A 15959-nucleotide genomic window follows, 5' to 3' on the forward strand; every position below is an offset into this window, starting at 1 on the left:
AGTTGTTTCAGCACTATAAATTGAAAAGATTATGATTTCCCCCTTTGTTACCTTTGTACCTTTATCATAAATTTGGGGGGAAAAAATCTGCATTCGTTTCATTAATTGGTATGTCTGTTCCCAAACTGCACTTACTTAATTACCTGATTTATCATAAGTTTTGAAATCAGGTAGTATAAATCATCCGTTTCCAAAATGTTTTTGGTTATTTAGGTTCTTTGTATTTCCTTATTGTGTGGTGCTGTCAGTTATTGGTTGAGATCATTCAAATATTTTAGTGTTTAGGGAATTGGAATAAAAAAATTGTTTCCTGGCCCCATGGAGCTTAGTTTGGTGATTTGTAAAAACTTTTTCAATTTGTTTTTAACTGTTAAGCATTCATGCTAAAACTGAAACTCGAGTTACATCTGCTATTTTACAACATAGCCAACTTGTTGTTTGTCAGAGACTTTGGTCTTGTTCCTTGTGCTTAGAGAATGCTCTCTCTCCAGATTGTTGCAAGTTTTTTCCATTTTATTCACACTTTGTTAAAAATGTTATCTTCTCAAAAAGTTGACCATTGTATCTTAAAATAGCCATCCTCTCTGCCCTGTCACTGATGACTTACTCCCTAATTTATTTTTCTTCCTAGCACTTACTGTTTTAAGTGCTTTATGTGTCTTTGTCTGCAAGTAGAGTATAAGTTCCATGAGGTCAGGGACTTATCTTGTTCAATAGTATAATTTCAGCACCTGTATTCTAATAATCCCTTGCCACACTGTAAGCTTGTGATAACTGTTTCATGAAGAAACTAAACCAATAGGCAAGGCATGTGATTATTTATGTGATTATTTTTTTTCTATTGAAAGCTTTGATTAATTGGTGTTTTTTATTTTTTTTTTTTATTTTTTTTTATTTATTTTTTTAGGGTTAATTGGTGTTTTTTAAAGTCATAGCCAGGCTTGGTAAATACTTAACTATTTCTTATAGGTGGGTTTTAAATAATTTAAAGACAGTTTTGAGGGAATGCACAAATCATTTTCTCTTGGATTTCTGCAGCAACTCTGGTTATTATTCGTTCCATTTTTCAGATGAGAAAATTGCCTCAGACATGTTATTTGCTTACCGTTGTACAGCTATTAAGTTGTAGTAAGTTGCATTAGTTGTAATAGTTTAATCTGATGCCAGATTCCTTGCTTTTTATGTTGTGCTCTCAGTGGAATGGTTTATTTGCCAATAGACTCTCCTTGCTCAGGAACTTTGTTGCTTGTTAAATAAACTTGCTCGTGGAACTCAGGATGCTCTTTTCCCTGCTGTTGTGTGTAGTCATCCCAGCTGAAATGTCACCTCATGGAGAATTTCCCTGATGGCCGTATCTCAAATGGGTTCCCTCTGTTGTTCTCTATGACAGCATTCTGTTTTTTCCCTTCCTAGCTCTTAAACTGTCTACTTTATTGTTTACTCACGTATTTTTTGTTTCTCTTAAGACATTAGGAACGTTTTTTTATTTACCCTTTGTATCATTGGCCCCAAGTACAGTCTTGGTACAAATTAGGCAATCAAATATTTATTCACTGACTGAATCTCAGATATCTGAATAAATGATAAGTGACTTACAGGAGTAGTACCATAGGGGTTTAGTTTCTAAACGTAAATATCTTGTATAATCAAAATTTCTCTTAAAAATACAGTTGACCCTTGAACCAACACTGGCTTGAACTGCAGGGGTCTACTTTCAACAGTTTTTTCAGTGAAAGTTATACCGAGTGTGCCTGCCTCTTCTTCTACCTCCCCTTCTGCTTCCCTGCCTCTTCTGTTACCCCTGAGACAGCAAGACCAACTTCTCTTCTTCATCCTTCTCAGCCTACTCAATGTGAAGATGATGAAGATGAAGACCTTTCTGTTGACCTACTTCCATGTAATGAATAATGTATTTTTTCTTTCTTAAGATTTTATTAATAACATTTTCTTTTCTCTAGCTTACTTTATTGTGAGAATACAGTATAAAATACATATAACAAAATATGTGCCAGTTGACTGTTATTGGTAAGGCTCCTGGTCAGCAGTAGGCTGTTAGTAGTTAAATTTTGGGGGAGTCAAAAGTAATAAGTGGATTTTTGACTGTGCAGGAGGTTGGTGCCCCTGACCTCTATGTTGTTCAAAGGTCAACTGTTAAGTTGCTGTAAAGTGCTGTATACTATACATGGTTTTGAGTAGATAGTATTATACAGTATGCATAATGAACATAATATGCAAAAGTATGTGTAAATTACATTTTTATGCTATTTTGACATTAGAAAAGAGGCAGACAAATGGGGAAGAAAAGGAAAATTGAACTTTCCCCTATGACGATGATGCTATACCTACATCTTTAAACATTAGAATCACACTTAGAGCATTAGAAATGCTCGCGCTCTAGAGCTGTGTAGAAATTGGGTAGGCATAATGATAAGCATTCACATAGTGAAATTATTTTCTTACCAGCTGCAGGTGCTTTTTTTTTCTTTTAAAGATCATTGCAGGTTAAATTAAATGAAGAGATAGTGATCTGTTTTTTACCATTTTCCAACTGGTATTTTAAAAATGTTGGGGTTGCTGCCACAAAAGCAGAAAAATACATGTTTCAGCTTGATTTAGGGAAGTAAATTTTCCCTGTAAAACAACCCTTTAAATTAACTTACATAGTATATTTTAATATAGAATAGTGTAAAGCCTGTATATGTCTGGCAAGGGAGGAATGTGGCTTGTATGACCTTATTCTCTCAGCTGAATACTGTTAGCCACTTGGCCATCATACAGTTTTCATGCTGGTTTTAGTATTAATCTAATACTATTAAGTGTTCCTACATGGCAGCCACCACCATCCAGGGGGTTATCATCCTGGCCAAGCTCTCCACGGTTGCTGTGCAGCAAGGCTACTAGAGGAATCAGCAAACTCTGTACCAGAGTGGCTCTGTGCTGGTGTGCCTCATTCCCTGGCGAAGTTGCCCAGGTGGCAGTGTAGCCCCTGGCCAAAGTGTAGCAGTTGTCAAATAAACCTTATGATTAATTTATTTCCATAGTGGATCATTGGTTAAAGAGAGTAAGCATAGGGAACACTGATTTTGAAGTATAACTTTTTATATGCAAAAAATTCATACCTATTGAAAAGTTGCCAACATAGTATGTTTAACACCCATACCCTCTACTCACATTTGTTAATTGTTAGCATTTTGCCACCTTTTTGTCATGCTATATATACACAAATTTTGCTGTATCATTTGAGTCAGCTACAGTTGGCATGCTTTATCTGTGAATATGGTATTTGACATTTATTTCCTAAGAAGATTGTCTTATATAGCCACAATACAGTGGTCATGTGAGGAAATTTGCATTCAATACTGTTATCTAACATACAGTCCATATTTAAATTTCCCCCACTGCCAGTAATACCCTTTATAGCTGTTTTTTTCAATACAATAGTCAAGAATCACTCATTGAATTTAGTTATCATGTCTTTAATTTCCTTTTATCTGGAATAGTTCCTCAAATGACAGAAATGGTCAGTATCATGACTTTGGCATTTTTGAAGAGTCCAGGATACTAGCTTTGCAGAATGTCTTTCAATTTGGATTTTTCTTCTTAGGCTTTTGAGAGTTTTTACTGTTAACTTTATTATTGTAGCTTTCTGGGAGAGAACACTGCTAGATGTTTCAGACTTTCCCTTTGCATCACTACCTATTTTATTAACTTTAGGGTGATTGCTTTATGATAAACCCAAGAATTTTTCCTTATTAGTATCCTTTTTATAAAGTGAAGTTTTTCTTGTGAATTATTTCTCATGTCGTTAAAGATTCTGTATAGTATTTCTTTATAATTATGCCAGATTTAGCTGTTCCTCTATTGGTAGGCATTTAGATTTTTTTCCCTTTATTATTGTAATAGGTAAAGTGGTGGTAAACACTACAGTACTTAATATTTGGTCATTCTTTGTTTTCTGGTTATAGATTTCTTTTTTACAATATGCTTAATTAGTTCACTGTTTTTCTTGTCTAAAAATGCTATGTAGTGGCTACAGCTGGAGCCTGGGTTCTTTGTATAGGACACTGGTATGTGTCTGTACGAAATAATCTGTGAATTCCTGATAGGAAGACTTGATGAACACAGTCTCTTACCTGAGGTTAGGGCTGAGGTAGCTGTAGATCTTGGAGATGCATCAAAGGCGACTTTGGCGAAGTTGCCCAGGGTGTCCAGCTCCTGGCCAAGGTGTAGCAAATACTGGCCATCAGCAGAAGCTTCTTGGCCATAGGTGCCCAGACAGTGGCAGTGTCTCTGGGGGCAGGGATGAGGCAAAACAGCACAGAGCCACAGTGGCGAGTCACTTTGCAAGGAATAGTATGGTATTCCCCCAGTAGCCTTGGCTCTCAGCCACCATGGAGAGCTTGGCCAGGATGGTGAATCCCTGGATAGTCATGGCTACCATATTGGAGCAGCACTTAACACTCAGACTAACATGGCCATTGTAGTCCCTGATGGTAACAGATGCCTCAGACCAGGTCTTCTGTCTTCTGAAGGTTTGCTTTTATATGTGGCATAGTCTTCAAAATCTCAGAAAAAGCCAATGGCAGGGAGAAGAGAGATCTCCTCTAGGGACTTGATCTTCATGTCTTTTACCAGGTGGGCCAGCTTGGTGTCTGGGGGCCACTCCATGTCCTCAGCCTTGTCTCTGTGAGCTCTGCATCCTCAGTCCCCAGCTATAGATTTTTATGGGGCAAATTTATTTCAGAATTTCCTTAGAAAAGGCTTAATGGTTTCTTTTAAACTAATTGAATTATGGTAACCCAAAATACTTTGGAAAGTAAAGGATGCAAGTGTCCAAATTAATTGTAAATCCTTTAACTTTGAAGAAAACCTCTTAGAATAATAGATAAGGAATATGTTAGTCCACTCAGGCTGCTATAACAAAGTACCATAGACTGGCAGGATTATTAAAAATGGAAGTTTATTTCTCACAGTTTTGGAAGCTGGGAAGTCCAAGATTAAGGTGCTGGCATATTCGGTATCTGGTGAGGTTCTACTTCTTGATTCATAGACAGTCATCTTTTCACTCTGTTTCTTTTCATGATGGAAGGGGTGAAGGGTCTCTGGAGTCTCTTTTATAAGGGCACTAATTCCCTTCATGAGGAGTCCATCCTCATGACCTAGTTGTCTCTCAAAGGCCCAGATACCATCACATTAGGGATTAGATTTCAGTTTATGAATTTTGAGGGGACACAAAATATCCAGTCTGTTGCAAGGAGTAACCTCTTTTTTGTTATAACTATTAATGTGGTTCAAATGCTCATTGTATGTAGCATTACTCTATTTGCTAATTTTTGTCCCCCTTTATTATTGTTTTTGGGAGGAAAATAATTTACTGTTTATTATTTCTCTCCGACACTAAGTTAAATTTCTGTGCATTTTTCTGATTCAGGAAAGAGATATTTGTGGCTTGGGTAGTTTTTAAGATTGACAGCTAGATATTTAGGGTTTTTTGGTTTTTTTTTTTTTTTTTTGAGACAGAGTCTCACTCTGTTGCCCGGGCTAGAGTGAGTGCCTTGGCGTCAGCCTAGCTCACAGCAACCTCAAACTCCTGGGCTCAAGTAATCCTCCTGCCTCAGCCTCCGGAGTAGCTGGGACTACAGGCATGGGCTACCATGCCCAGCTAATTTTTTCTATATATTATTAGTTGCCCAGCTAATTTCTTTCTATTTTTAGTAGAGATGGGGTTTCGCTCTTGCTCAGGCTGGTCTCAAACTCCTGAGCCCAAATGATCCACTCCTCGGCCTTCCAGAGTGCTAGAATTACAGACAGGTGTGAGCCACCACACCCAGCTGGGTTTTTTTTAATTATTAAAAGACAAAGCAGGCGGGCGCAGTGGCTCACGCCTGTAATCCTAGCCCTCTGGGAGGCCGAGGCGGGTGGATCGCTCAAGGTCAGGAGTTCGAGACCAGCCTGAGCGAGACCTCGTCTCTACTAAAAATAGAAATAAAAATTATCTGGACAACTAAAAATATATATAGAAAAAAAAATCAGCTGGGCATGGTGGCGCATGCCTGTAGTCCCAGCTACTCGGGAGGCTGAGGCAGTAGGATCGCTTAAGCCCAGGAGTTTGAGGTTGCTGTGAGCTAGGCTGATGCCAGGGCACTCACTCTAGTGTGGGCAACAAAGTGAGACTCTGTCTCAAAAAAAAAAGACAAAGCAAAACTTTAAAGAAACTATTGTATTGGCAAAGACTTAAAAATACCCAGGGAATAAAAATGAAGCCACATGAGTGTTTTTATAGATCCTGGTGCTAATGGAAATTAGTTATTTTGTTTCTGGAAGGGATTTAGCTACTAGGTATTAAAACCTTAAGATTCTGTGCTGGGCAGTGGCTCATGGCTGTAATCCCAGCACTTTGGGATGCTGAAGTTGATGGGATGGCTTGAGAACAGGAGTTTGAGACCAGCCTGGGCATCACCAGCCCTACAAAACGTTAAGATTCTTTGATTCATTAATATAAGATATATATATTTTAAGTAAATAATTTGACACCAGTTCTGGTGTATCTCTTTATTTCTGGTTTATCACTTGTGATAAAATTTTGGACAATTTTAAATTAATATGTAATTGCTCAAATAAAAGTATACTTACTATGGATTAGTATGTAATTAATTATTTCCCAAGGAATATTACATGACACTGGAAAATGCAACACTCATAGTAATAGTTTTTGTTTTAAAGGAAGATATGCCATGGAGACTAAAAGTAGACTAGTGGTTTCCAGAGGCTCAGGGCAGGGGAACTTATAGGGAGTTAACTGTTAATGGGTTCAGGATTTCTTTTGGGGGTGAAGAAAATGTTCTGGATTTAGATTGTGATGATTGCACATACTAAAGAACCACTGACTTACATAGTTTAAAAGGGGGAATTTTGTGGTACATGAATTATATCTCAATAAAAATAAAATTAAATAAATTATAACTCTAAATTTGGTCATGGCAGGGCATTCTGCTTATGCGCATGTGCTGTGTAACAACTCTTAAAATTTTTATTTTTTAAAACAAAACTTTCATTGAGCAAGCAAAAAAGGAAGGATGTAAAACTAGATGCATGCTGTGTTCCTAATGTGTTAATGAGCTGACTATAAAAAAAAGACTGGAAATAAAAATGTGAAAACATCTACAGAAGTTATACTTGGTTAGGGTGCTTACGGGTGTATCATGGGGAATCCAAGACCACCTCTGTGTTCCGTGGATCATGATAAGGACTTAGCAGCCTTCAGCATATAGTCGTACTCCAGCTAAGATTTCTTACAGTGAAAAGATAAGACGAAAAATCAGCAAAGGAAAAAGTTGCATGGTGTAGCCTTGAGGAAACTAGGTGCAAACTTCCAAGAGTCCTCTCCCATTAGAGCCACACAGGACATGCTGGATTCATCCAGCAGTGAATTGAGACAACGCGTATGGTGTGTCATCTGAGCCTAGGAGTCCAGGGTTTGTTTGTTTGTGTGTGTGTGTGTGTGTGTGTATGTTAGGGGATTGGTGTCAGTCACAACATTCCTAATTATCTGGCAATTACTGAAAATTCAGACTCTCAGAAAGAAGGATAATTTCAAAAAGGTTTATGTTCACCATAATCTGCATTATTTGTATTAGGTCTATTAGTATGAAATGTCCGATTTCGAATCAAAAGTGTAGTTTATTATATCTCAAACAACAAGCAAAAAGTATGAGCCTAAACTATCAACATAAGTGTTGCCATCTTAACGTTAGCTTGTTTATGCCAGCAACAAAGAAGCCTGGAGAGCAAGTGGCGATTTTTCCACAGCTTGTTGAGAATGGAATATTTTTCCTTGTAAGAAGTGGTTGAAAGCCTCGAAGAAGTGGTAGTCATTTGGTGCCAAGATCTGGTGAATACAGTGGAAAACAAAGTTTCCAAGTCCATCTTCTGTAGTTTGAGCAGCATTACTTGTGCGACTTGTGGTCAAGCATTGTCTTGGAAGAGGATTGGCCTGTCTCTGTCTCAACTGCTTAATCACAGGCATCCTCATCGTTTCATCCAGGTGGTTGCAGTAGACATCTGCTGTAATGGATTGACCAGGTTTTATGAAGCTGTAGTGGCTAATACTAGCGCTGGATCACCAAACACACACCATTAGCTTTTTTTGATGAATATTTGGTTTTAAACTGTGTTTCGGCACTTCATCTTTATCCATGTGCTGAACCCTTGTGATTGTCAAAAAGAATCCATTTTTCATCACACGTAACAATGCAGTGTAGAAATCGTTTGCCTTTATGTCATGACAACAAAGAAAGGTAAGCTTTGAGACAATTTCTCTTTTGACACTCATTTAATTCATGCAGAACCCATCTACTCAGCTTCTTTACCTTGCTGATTTGTTTCATATGGTCCAATATTGTTGCAGTAGTAATGTCTAACCTTGCTGCTAATTCATGTGTAGGTTGAGATGGATTTGTTTCCACTACAGCTTTCAGCTCATCTTCATCCACATTGGTCTCAGGTTGCCTACATGGCTCATTTTCAAGATTAAAATCACCAGAATGGAACCTCTCAAACCATTCTGTGTGTTCATTAGGCACATCGTTCCCAAACACTTCCTTGATATTTCGAGCTTCCTGCACCAAATTGGTTCACGACAGAACTCATATTCGAAAATAACATGAATTTTAGCCTTATCCATGGTTTCACAAAAATTGCTTTAACAAAAAATTTGAAAGATAATCACAAGCAAAACCGTGCATTTGAAAGAATGAGGATGTACCTTCACACACACACACACAAAAAACCCCAGAAGTGTCAAAGTGAAATCTCAGAGATATCAACTGTCAAACTTAGTACTTAAGGAAATCAGACATTTCATACTTGATAACCTAATGTGTATCTTAACAGGAAAGTCTGAAGTGGTATTCATGAAAATGTGTGGAGCTCCTCTCCACATGATAGGGCTTTCAGGGGACTGAGTTTCCTCTACAGAAGTTACTATGTTGCTTAAATTTTTCCAGAGTGGGACATTGTTGAAGTTTACAACCAAACTGATGATTGGTTTGGTGGCAAAATGGGGAGAAAAATAAAAACTCCAGATCCGTAACTCCAGATTTAACATGTTTGAACACTTCGATTTGTTTCCTTTGAGTCTTTTTTTTGGTGTATAATATGTACATACATTCATAAAAAGAATAAATTTAGTAATTGTATAGTAAACAGAATTTGTTAGATTTGACAAACTTTTGTTAGCATCTAAAGATGAACATGAAACAAACAGGTTGGGTGAGAAAATGGACAAAAGGAGCTACTGTAGGAAGTAGTACATACAATGAAATCATAGATGTCAACATTTTAGCATATGTCCCAATAAACAAAAAATAAGACAAAGTTCTTTAAGCATTTCCTTTGTATACCACACATACCCATGTTCCTCCATCCTTTTGTGTTGTATAATGTCATGAATGTGGTTGTGACTGATCTTTGCTCACTATTTCACATCTCTCTTTAGACGTGGAATTGTAGAAATAAGATGACTGGTTTGGGGATGATTATGAATTTTGCATGTATTATATAAGTTCCCTCCCAGAAGGCTGTATTTCCCCTCTCCCCTAATAAGAGTTGTCTAGTGGCCCATATTCATACGTTGAAGACATTCGAGAGTACAGAGATGTCATATTTTTCTCTTAATTTTATTTACCATTTCCCTTGGCTTCATATAATTTTATCAGTTCCAAGTAAGTCTGTCATGTTCTAAGAGACAGATGATCTGCTTAGTTTATTTTCTTTCTTGAGTCCGTTTTTCTGGATTTTCTTTGAGGTAGGATGGCCTTGTGTTATTGGAGGGGTGTGCTCATTTCTTTGATGGCCTCTACTCAGATTTAGCTCTTCTCATCTGGTTCTATTACTGTTCTGATGTTGGTGGTGCTGCCATGGCTTCCAGTGGGCAAATAAATGGTCCATATAATACACTTTCATTTTGGCCCTGGACCCCTTTGTACCTTTAGGAGTACCACACCCCAGATCCCTTTTCTTTTGGATTCCCACTCAGTTTATCTGAGGTTTCTGTAATACCATTCCACTATCCCATGGTATTCTGTACCTGCTTTTAAAATATCTGTAGTAGCTTAGTAATAATTAAAAAAAATCATTTTGTGTCTTTTCCTATAGTTTAGGATCTAAAGTCCATGTTAATCTCTGGAAATTTATGTGTCAAGGAAAGCTTTTGGAATCCAGAATGCCCCCTTCATTTCTCTAGCTTTTCTAGTTAAGTTCACTTAAGTGAAATAACTTAAATAAGTTAAGTTCACTTGTTTCTCTCTGAATGAAGCATCACTGTTCGAAGTATAAATAGATTTTAATGCAGCTTGTGTGGTGAAGAACTGATAGCAAAGAAAATTTTAATATTAGTATCTCATCCATTCTTCTTATTCCTCCCCCTCCAAGAACTCTTCCTCCTACTTGAGAAAATACTAAAGGTTTTCTACTCATAATCTTTGATCATCCTCTCTTGTCTCTTCCCTCTCTTCCTAACTTTCTCCTTGAATATCTAATGTCCTCTGCCTGCCCTCCTTCACTTTTGCTTGGCTGACATCTTTTAGGTCTCATTTTTGGTTTTAACGTTTTTGAATTTTTTAAGCAGTAATGGTAGACACAGGAGACTAGGAGGTAGGCAGAGATCAGTTGGTTGAGGTGGTGGGACATGCGGACAATGAAGGCTACATACATAAAAACAAGGGCATTTTTTTTCATTGTATTTTGTAAAAGTTAACTATAGTGGTTATGCTGGTCCATAATTGTTGCTTTATTTACTCATCTTTTTCTTGCTTTAACATTCATCTATGTCTGACTCAGCAAATGTTTATTGACTGATTTTATGAGTACCTATAGTATTTCTGAGACATTTTCCTAAAGTGAGACATTTCCAAGTATATATCTTTATTATTATAAAAAATTTCCAGCAGGATATTAATTCTAGACACTACATTAATTCTTATTAATGCTTTTATTCCTACCAGGACCCCTCGTCCAGTCATTGTGGAGCCCATGGAGCAGTTTGATGATGAAGATGGCTTGCCAGAGAAGCTGATGCAGAAAACACAACAATATCATAAGTAAGATTTTATTTTTTAAAATTTTATTTATAAATTTATTTTAAAATTTTATGGGTACATAATAATTGTATATATTTATAGGGTATATGTGATGTTTTAATACAGGCATATACAATGTGGATTAATCAAATTAGGCTAATTGGGGTATTCATCACCTTAGGCATTAATCATTTCTTTGTGTTAGGAACATTTCAATTCTACTGTTAGTTATTTTTAAATATGTGTCAACTTATTATTGACTATAGTCACTTTTTTGTGCTATCAAATGTTTATTCTATCTAACTATATTATTGCAGTAAGATTTTATTAATAAAGATATTTTAGATATGTGCTATCAAGGATGTTTATAACATTACATCACTAGACCCTGAACCCTGGAGTACTCTAATGTACAGAGGTTAGGAAGATCAGAAGGAATCAGAAAAGACTGAGAGGGAGCAGTCATGGGACTGAAGGGGACAGCTGTGTCCTGGAAGCAAGGGAAGAGAGTATTTCAGAGAAGGAGGAGTAGTAATTGATTGTAATTCACAACCATTTTAATTTCTCTTATAATGTTATTTTTAAAAGATTTACTATGATTTTCTGTTCACATGACTTTTTTCTTGTTATAGGTTATATTACAAATTTGAAATAGAGCACACTTTTGGATTTGGTAATTAGAGAACTGGAATTACAAGGGTTTTACAAGAAGTGGAATTTATAGGCAATATTTGTTCATATAAATTTAGTTACCCCAGCAAACCTTATAAGAACTAGTTATATTCCCAATTTTTCTACTAAAGAGTAGGGGAAGTGCTTACAAAGCATAACAGCCAAGATTCAAATTCAGTTCATACTCCAAAAGTACGTGTTATTTCAGTGGTGTTTCCTTTGGGAGAAAATGAAGAGTTTTAAACATTTGTATTATAGTCAATCTCTGCCTTAGGAACTGCTAATAAACAATTCTTTTAGAAAAATTAGTGGTTGCTAGATCCTCCTACTCCTTCCCACTTCCTAATCAGTACTTTAAAAAGGAAAAATACAAATAAGTTTTTCCGATTAGAATACCTAGGATCATGGCTAACTTTGATTTTCGTCATATGCCTCTGAAGATCTTCAAAGCTTTTTCGTGTTACTACATCTTTCCCTTTCTGACACCTTCCTTTATCTGTCTCAACTTTGTCCCACCCACTCATGCTCACCTCGCCACCCCAAAATAAAAGTTAAAATTTATAATTGCAGCAAAGTATCTATACTTTTAGCGGTAGAGTGGAGATTATGTTCCTGTCAGTACTTTTTTTTGTTTTTGAGACAGGATGTGACATGCAGTGGCACAATCATAGCTCACTGCAGCCTTGAACACCTGGGCTCACGAGATCCCTTATGTAAAATAGTTCATTGAATGAAAACCAGAAAGGCCTTATAGGAGGTTTTGGTATCAGATTGCATAGCTGTTTTTTTTATTTTTTTACATCCCCCCACCCCAATTGCATAAGTTTGAAGACTGCTTCCATCACTTATTAGTTGGGCATTCTTGGTCAGTTTCTTAAACTCAGGCCCATTAAACTGGCATCACAATATTGCCATGAGGTATTAATAATTCCTGTTAGAGTACCTGCCTGACACAGTGCCTTGAACATTGTAAATGCTTAATAAATGATAGTTGTTGTTATTTCTCATTTGTTGTTGTTTAACCTTTTGAGCATACATTTCTGTATGTTTTACTGTAAATTTAGGGAAAGAGAACAGCCACCACGTTTTGCTCAACCTGGGACATTTGAATTTGAGTATGCATCTCGATGGAAGGCTCTTGATGAGATGGAAAAGCAGCAGCGTGAGCAAGTTGATAGAAACATCAGAGAAGCCAAAGAGAAACTGGAGGCAGAAATGGAAGCTGCTAGGCATGAACACCAGTTAATGCTAATGAGGCAAGGTAAAAATGGATTTTCATATATTTGTGGTGTGATTTTCTTTTTTTCCTTGAGGTTCATTTGTACATACTACTGATAAGTATTAGTATTTAAGTTGCTTAGAGACATAGTTGGAATTCAACGTATTAAATATCAAAATCTCCCTTTTCTGTGAGAACTTCGTTTTAAAAAAAACTTATTAAAAGTAAGTTTTACCTACATGAGTAGTATTGTCAAAGGTAATTCAAGCATGTTAAATTCTGCTAGTAGCAGAACATGATTCTGTTGTCAAAAAGAAAAACCCAGTGGGCAATTCTTGGTAGGCAGACATGGCATAAAGCCACGTAGAAGATTTTGTTTGGTGAAAAGAAGAGTTAGGACAAATGCTGATGATGTAAGATTATTACTACACACCAAAAGAGTACAGATGGATAATTTGGCAGAGATGAAAAAGATGCGTTGGGTGTAGATGGATATGGGGATTCAGGAAGAGTAAATTCTTAGTAGTTGGCAAGAACATTTTAAACCCTTGATCATGGTAACTGAATTTCTAAGAATGGTCATAACAGGTGATAATTTATTCTTATCCACTGGTCAAATACCTAACAATATGACAAGCTGCTTAAATATATCTCAGAAGGTCATTTATCCCCTTTTTCTTCTTTCTTACAATGCCTGTCTATCTTTATTATTTGTGTCTTACCTCCCTTCTTGTCTGTTCTTTAATTTTCCAATTAATTTTTCCTAGTTCCTCCTATAATTTATCTTTTCCACTACCCATAGTAGTTTTATATATTTTTTTTGGCTTGTTTATTTTTGTATTTCTTTCTTTCTTTCTTTTTTTTTTTTTTTGAGCCAGAATCTCACTCTGTTGCCCAGGCTAGAATGCCATGGCATCAGCCTAGCTCACAGCAACCTCAAACTCCTGGGCTCAAGCAATCCTCCTGCCTCAGCCTCCCGAGTAGCTGGGACTACAGGCATGTGCCCAGCTAATTTTTTCTATATATATATTTTTAGTTGGCCAGATAATTTCTTTCTATTTTTAGTAGAGACAGGGTCTCGCTCTTGGTCAGACTGGTCTCAAACTCCTGACCTTGAGCGATCCACCCACCTCCACCTCCCAGAGTGCTAGGATTACAGGCGTGAGCCACCACTGCGCCCGGCCTATTTTTGTATTTCTTAAAATAAATAAGCACCTGGCCAATGTGGTGGCTCACGCACTCTAATGCTATGACTTTCTTTGGGAGGCCAACGTGGGATGATCACTTGAGGGCAAGAGTTCAAGACCTGCCTGAGCACCATAGGGAGACCCCATCTCTACAAAAAATAAAAAAATTAGCTGGGCATGGCCGCACACACCAGTAATTCCCGCTACTTGGAAGGCTGAAGTAGCTAGAGCCCAGGTTCTTGAGCCCAGGAGTTTGTGGATGCAGTGAGCTGTAATGGTGCCGCTGTACTCGAGCATGGGCAACAGAGCAAGACCCTATCTTGGGGTGAGGGAGGGGAGCATCTTCTTGCTTTCTATGTTCCTTTTTATTTTTTTTTTTTTTTGAGACAGAGTCACCACAGAGATCAAGGCACCACAGATGCCTGCCTGAGTTTCTAGAGTAGTCTTACTGAACTTTCTGCCATCTAATCTTGGCCTTCTCTAAACCATTCTATATATTAGAACCAGAATTTTTTTTAAAGGTGAAAATTTGATCATTCATCTCTAAATCCTTTTGGTAAATTCTCATTTCCTTTAGGATAAAGTCAAGGATTTTTTGTGTGTGTGTTTTATTTCATAAGTTATTAGTCAGTAAATGTTTGTTGAGCAGTTATGATCAAGTCACTGAATAATTGTGCTGATGACAAATTTTGTCAAAACAGAATTCAGCTCAGCAAATGATAGAAACTAGTCAGACATTTCTGATTTCATTTGGACCCTAAACCTGGTAGTTCTGTAAGTTCACTCTTCTAACAAAATTGAATTCATTCATATCTTATAGTATGTTTAAAAAGAAACTATCTCTTATTTCACAGAAAACTTGAAAATTGTTTTTTAAGATAAAGGTACTGAATCATTGGCTGTTAGTGCTAGAAGAGAGATCTTAAAGTTTATCCAGTCCAGTGGTTTTGAAATTTTGTTACATATCAAAATCAGCTTGGAAAGTTTTTACAGTTCATTTTCCTAAGGACCTTGGTTGCCCTAACACTTCTGTTCAATATGAATTATATTCTCTCTTTTAGCCTGGTAGACATTTCTCTTTGCTACTTTATTTTCCCATTATCTACAGTCATGCGTTAGGTAGGAGATAACATTGATTAGATGTGAAAGCATCTGTACTAAAGATTTCTTTTGTTACTACTGACAAACAGTAGTATAACTAATTCAGCACATCTTTAATGTTAGTTATAATAGACACTGTCTCAGGATACTGAGGATATATTGATGACAAAGTACATTTCCTTAGACCTTATAGAGTTTTTTTCTTGTAAGCTCTTAGAAAACTTTGCCTCACGTCTGAAAGTATTTTGACTTTTGAAGTAGAGTAATTTTGCAAAGTTATTTCCCATGAGTTTGAATTTTGTTTATTGTATGTGTTCATTTAAAGCCTCTGTTAAGTATATTTTCGTTTATATTATCAGAAAATCACATTGCTTAGTGCATTATATTCCTTGTTTCTGGGTTCACTTCTGCTGAAGTACATGGTGTATTTTAGCAAAAGTCTGCAGTTGGTAAATTTGTTTTAGTTTTAGTTTGTTTAAAAATTAAAAAGAAAATTTACAACTCTGTCCTTTTTGCTCTATTATTTTATATTTCATCCAGCATTTCCAAGAGTGTATTCAGGTTGAGGAGGGACTTTGGATAATCTTAATTCTGTGGTTCTGCAGAAACTCATATCATGATATACCATAGAAGTAGAAAGCTCAAACAGTACAGAAAAAGTGACCTCTCTCTCCCGCCTTCTGCTTTCATATAGGAATCACT

General features: G+C 36.7%; 1 protein-coding gene across 4 annotated transcripts in view; it reads left to right on the top strand.

Annotated features, from left to right (window-relative positions):
• PSPC1 (paraspeckle component 1) overlaps window positions 1-15959 on the top strand; it is an 84738-nt gene that overhangs the window by 4250 nt on the left and 64529 nt on the right. For all 4 annotated transcript variants that reach the window (XR_006739026.1, XR_006739027.1, XM_045567710.1 and 1 more), the window contains exons 3-4: window positions 11004-11099; window positions 12815-13011. Coding sequence is in view for 2 of the 4 variants with exons in the window: in XM_045567710.1 (XP_045423666.1) it covers window positions 11004-11099; window positions 12815-13011 (293 nt within the window). In the remaining 2 variants the exon portion in view is untranslated. The remainder of the gene's footprint in view (window positions 1-11003; window positions 11100-12814; window positions 13012-15959) is intronic.

Source organism: Lemur catta, chromosome 13, assembly GCF_020740605.2.
Source record: "Lemur catta isolate mLemCat1 chromosome 13, mLemCat1.pri, whole genome shotgun sequence".
Classification (NCBI taxonomy): domain Eukaryota; kingdom Metazoa; phylum Chordata; class Mammalia; order Primates; family Lemuridae; genus Lemur; species Lemur catta.